This window comes from Diachasma alloeum, unplaced genomic scaffold, assembly GCF_001412515.2.
Source record: "Diachasma alloeum isolate Michigan unplaced genomic scaffold, Dall2.0 Dall_scaffold_00352, whole genome shotgun sequence".
Lineage (NCBI taxonomy): Eukaryota > Metazoa > Arthropoda > Insecta > Hymenoptera > Braconidae > Diachasma > Diachasma alloeum.
Window position 1 is genome coordinate 24,313 of NW_021680491.1, and position 5,603 is coordinate 29,915.

Genomic DNA, 5,603 nt, shown 5'->3' on the forward strand with positions numbered 1-5,603 from the left:
TCAAGCGAAATTGAACCAATTATCTAGATTACTGAGCATACATCTCAAGCGCACTTCAGTGAAGAAATTACATCGCCGTTTCCTGACGCGGCTCCCATTCACCAAAAAGAAAATGAACACTGTAGCCGAGATGGGAACTGCAATAGGCGAACTCAGAGACTCAGAAGTTCCAAACAAAAAAGCTGGACTTCAAGGTAATTCACTCAATGATATTTATCAAGAATTGTTGCAGTCAGCCGAGAACATTAGCGGTCTCACAATCGAGGAGTTGGACGGCGAGGAGAAAATCATCGAAGGAGAATGGAATGAATTTCTCATCATCCAAGACAAAACTCAGCGAGAACCTCCTGCCAACTCATCAACAGATTATTCAGAGCACTTTAGCGTAAACCCTACGCAATTTACTCCCATCCTGGACTCTACTCAACAGACGAGCATTAAACGGAACGTGTCTGACATGGGAGCGACAGGGGAATTATCCGCAGTTCAAAATTCCAAATGCAGCAGATCGACTTCAAGCTCAATAACTTGGACGAGATTCATCAAGAACTGTTGCAATCAGCAGAGAATATCAATAGTCTTACCATCGAAGAATTAGAAGGCCAGAAGAAACTCATCGAAGGGGGATGGAGAGAGCTGCTCAACCTCCAAGAGAAATTCATCGAGAATTTACTCCCGACTCATGAGTATATCACCGAGACTACCTATCAGAGAGCTGCAAAAAGACTCAAATTAGTTGAGAAGTATCGGGTCATATAATCCCGACCTTCAATAGGAATCATCAGGAGATTGTCAACACCATCAATGAGCTAAGGGAATCCAGAGACTCCAGGATTGAGAGATAAGTATCATATTCCATTTATCAATACTTTGGCAAGTGATACGTCTCTCACCCTGTGCTTCTCCCCACCAATCAACTACGAGCTTGGCGGCGACTGAAAGAATTTACGCCTCCTCCGAGTCGACGGAAGGCTCCCAGAGAACAGCATCAGCAACAGTAAACCTCAATCGATGAGAAAGCTCATTAATCGGAAACAGATGAAAAACAAGACAGCTTATCGGGAGATCCAAAGTCAGCAGTTCAACAATGAGGATAGATTCATCCAATATCTACCTCCAACTCAGAGTACATCATCAAGAGTATCAATAGCAGCGCTGAACATTCAAAACTTCAGCTGTCATCGACCCTAACATCGAGAGAGGGACTTTCAGAAACCACCAGAGGAGAGGTCAAGCGTCACTTTCTCATTTTACGATCAAATCTTGGTAAGTACCGACGTCGGTGGCCAAAGCGGCTAGGTGCGAGCCTAGTGTGCGAAAGGTTGTGAGTTCGATTCCCCGTGGAACCGAGTTTTTCAACCGGAGGCTCCGGCGAACGGGAGGTCGCTAATATAGTGACCGCCTGTACCGGCATGGGTTTTCTGTGGTTTCCCATGCTACTCCTATGTTCTATAGGAGTGCGACTGCGGTGCAGTGTAGAATCCACAGCCGCATGCATAGGGTTGGATAGGGCCGATTAGCCAATCAGAGGGCAGAAAGGGCCGGAATCTAAAAAAAAAAAAAATCTTGGTAAGTGATACGGCCTCATCTTCTGTGTTTCTCCCCTCAGCAGAATCCACACCAAGAGCAGCCACATCGAAGTTGACGACAACTGAGGGAATTTACACCTTCAAGTCGACAGAAGGCTCATCAGAAGGAGGAACATCATCAGCAAGTTAGATGCATACTAGGAAGATGCGCGATCTCCAGAGTATCAATGATCTGCGCTATCAGCAATAGTTCAAGTAAGAACATAGCCACCATAGAGAGTGTCGATTTTCCGTAGCTCTAATCGATTAATCATCAAGAGAATATCATCAACAACAGAAGAGTCATCACCAAAGAGTTCACTAATCTATAGTATCTACGATCATCAACAGAGATGATGGCCGAATGACCTCTAGATTTCAAGGTCAACGATCAGGAACAATGATCAAAGATCTGCAACGACTGAGCTTCAGCGTCAAGATCATCAATCAACAGTTCCCATCAATAAGCAGAAATCAGCACTATACAAGCTCTGCAACTAGCTGATCGAAATTATCAAATACCTCGTCCAACAGACAATCATCATAGGGGCTAACAGCCAAGGCGGATCATCAAAGAGGTTGTCAAGTACGGAACTTCTCCAATAAAAGATTGGCGCCAACACACAACCATTGATTGAATAACTGTAAGACGCAATCAATTGCAAAGTTGCTCGCTAAGGATTTCCCAAGTGCACTAAAGGAATCCATGAACGAGCAGTCAATAGAGCTTCACCCAAGAGCTAGGACCAGGACGAATCAACTCACGTAACAGAGCGATCACCAGATGAACACAAGTGTGAGATACACAGAAAATCCACACACAGCAGAGACGTAACTGGGCGCTATATCGTCAGACTCCCTCTACGGACCTCACCAACAGCGCTCGAAGAGTTTAAATTCAAGGCCTCACGCCAACGCCAGTCAGTCGCACGTCGTCTCCAGACAGACGAATCATATTCCCAGCTCTACAGAGAATTCATCAACGAGTATGAGGCACTGGGACACATGCGCAAAACACCAGAAGGAGCAGAATCCGTCACAGCATAGTATCCACCGCATCAGGGGTCTGACAGACAAGCAATCAGCACAGAACTGAGGGTCACTAGTAATAACGTCAGTTCGACTCATCATAGTACAAAAACGACAGTCATCAATAGTAATCCAAAGCAGAGATATCCTATAGCGAAAGGTCGTTATTGGCTCACCCAGGTACAATAGAGCCCGCGTCTGAANGTAATCCAAAGCAGAGATATCCTACAGAGAAAGGTCGTTATTGGCTCACCCAGGTACAACAGAGCCCGCGCCTGAGAGCCACTCAATAAATACTCAATAATAGCTGAGATTTGCTAAGGAAACGAAATCCCGAACCAAGCAATCGGCAAGTTCAAGAGAACATCAACAAGCAGATATCACCACAGATTGAGAGAATTTAAGACACTCTCAAGTGTTCAGAGAACATCGAGAGAGCATCAGCGCACCAAGTCTTCAACTCAAAACCCGGGATTGCAGGGAGCAACTGGATTCAGAGGTAAGGTATCATTTTCTCTATTTATCAATTTGGCAAATGATACCGCCCTCATCCATTGTTTCTTTCCCGAGGTACATCAACACTACCAGAGGAAATCACCAAAGGATTGATCATCCAGTTCGAGGAGCCTATCACCAAAGTGCTCGGATTGTATTGGCATCAATCGTCCGATACATTTCGATTTAAATTAAAGCAGTTTGAGTCAGCAACAGTCACCATGAGATTAGTAGCATCAGAAATTGCTCAACTGTTTGATCCATTGGGATTCATCGCTCCAGTAATCACCCGAGGCAAGATAATTATTCAAGATCTATGGAGACCTACGCTCACTTGGGACGAAGCACTTCCAGACGAGTATGAAAACCAGTGGACGAGCTTCAGAGAGAACCTCCACAAGTTAGAGCAAGTCTCATTGCCAAGGCAGCTGAGACTCTCATCGGAGATATGCAGCATCCAGATCCACGGGTTTGCAGATGCTTCAACAGCAGCAATGGGCGCAGTGGTGTACATTCGCACCAAGCAGATCAACGAACCAGCATCGACAGTATTGTCCTGGCTTGGATCAAGAGCCAACCATCAAGATGGAAGGATTTTGTCCAAAATAGAGTCATCAAAATCCAGAAATCTCTTCCAAACACTATTTGGAGACACATCAGCGGTAAAGAGAACCCAGCTGACTCTGCATCCAGAGAACTCTCACCAAAGGAACTAACAGAACATCAGCTATGGTGGTCAGGTCCTGAATGGATAAATTTGGAACCCGAAAGCTGGCAATCATCACCAACCGACACTCCAGCAGGAGCATAAATAGAAGCGAGGCCATGTCTATCACATCAGACAACCATCAAAGTCAACGCCTTGGTAGAGCTTTTCAATAGATACTCAACACTATCCAAGGTCCTCCAAGCAACAGCTATCCTGAACCGAGCAATTGACAGGTGCAGGAGATAGCCAGTTCCTCAGACGTCTGTCCTCACATCTAGAGAACTCAACGAAGCCAGGCTGTTCTGGGTAAAAATAACACAATATCAATATATGCATCTGTTCATAGACTTCTCAAGAAAGACTATCAACTACCACGGAGTCATCCGTTAGCAAAGCTGACTCCAATGCTAGACAATGAGAGCATCATCAGGCTAGGTGGCCGCCTCAAGAATTCTCAATTAGCCCGTGACGAAATTCATCCAATTATTCAGTCTCATCAGTCTCGTCGCACAACGATTGGTCATCGAAAAAGTTCACCGAAGAGCTCTCCACGGAGGGACTCAACTCACCCTAGCCTATACTCGCCAGAAGTATTGGATCATCGGTGAGAGAGGCATAGTGAGAGCATAAATCCTACGCTGTCCTACCTGCATTAAACACCGAAGAAGACAGGCCCAGCACCTAATGGGCCAACTGCCTGCTGTAAGAAGATCACCTGCACGAGCTTTTCTCCACACGGGAGGGGACTATGCCGGTCCCTTCTCCATTCTCAAATGGCGACCCACAAATGCCCAACCATCTATTGTTCATATCACAGTATTTGTGTGTTTCAGTACATCAGCAGTCCATTTAGAGCTCGTTTCCAGGCAAACAACAGAGGCTTTCATCGGAGCTTATAAGAGATTCACCGAAAGGAGAGGTATCCCCGAGATTATGTACAGCAACAACGCCACTACGTTCGTTGGAGCCTCAGGAATACTCAACAAGCTGTACAATCAAGAGTCCAGAGAGAATCAACAGATCCAAGCTGCCCTCACCACAAATGGGACTCAATGGAACTTCTCACCACCGAGAGCACCCAATTTCGGAGGAAAGTGGGAAGCAGCTGTTAAATCTACTAAGTATCACATCAAAGGAGTACTTGAGCCGTCGACATTCACCTACGAGGAACTCAACAGTATCCTGACCCAGATAGAGGCTTGCTTAAACTCCAAGTCAATCACGCCAACGCACAGCAATTATGGAATACCATCAGGTATTGTAGTTGCACAGATTGTTCACCGAGGGTTTCCCCAACGGCCGTAAGGGAACCTTCAACGAGCAGCTGATCGAGCATCACCAAAAGTTCAGGGACCAGGAAGTATGCAAATTCAATGCAATCAAATGCATACAAAATTCAGAGGCTATCTCCACAAATGATCAATGTTAATGTTTTGTCTGTGTCAACTACGAGACACAGGAAAAACCAGAAATCAAGAAAGCATCAGAATTTCCAGAAGCCTCTCCAGCATCCTATCTACCGCAGAACAGGCCCTGGGAGATATCATCACTTCGAGCTGTGAGTCGTATTAAATGACTCCAGCCCAAAATTATCAACAGTACATCAGCAATCAGCCCTAAATTATCAACAGCACATCAGCAATCAGCCCTAAATTATCAACAGTACATCAGCAATTAGCCCTAAATTATCACCAGTACATGAGTAATCAGAAGAAGAAATCTATCGAACAATCAGGAGAAGAAAACTATCGAGAAGACGATCCAGAGCCAATCAACGAGTAACCAGCAAAGTAAGCAGCGGA

The 5,603-nt window shown here is 45.3% G+C and overlaps 1 protein-coding gene across 1 annotated transcript; it reads left to right on the forward strand.

The window, feature by feature from the left end:
* The first annotated feature begins 4,485 nt into the window (after positions 1-4,485).
* On the forward strand, positions 4,486-5,106 carry LOC107040979. The gene has a single exon (XM_015261319.1). It carries the CDS (start codon positions 4,486-4,488, stop codon positions 5,104-5,106), a length of 621 nt encoding a protein of 206 aa, XP_015116805.1.
* The last annotated feature ends 497 nt before the right edge of the window (positions 5,107-5,603 follow it).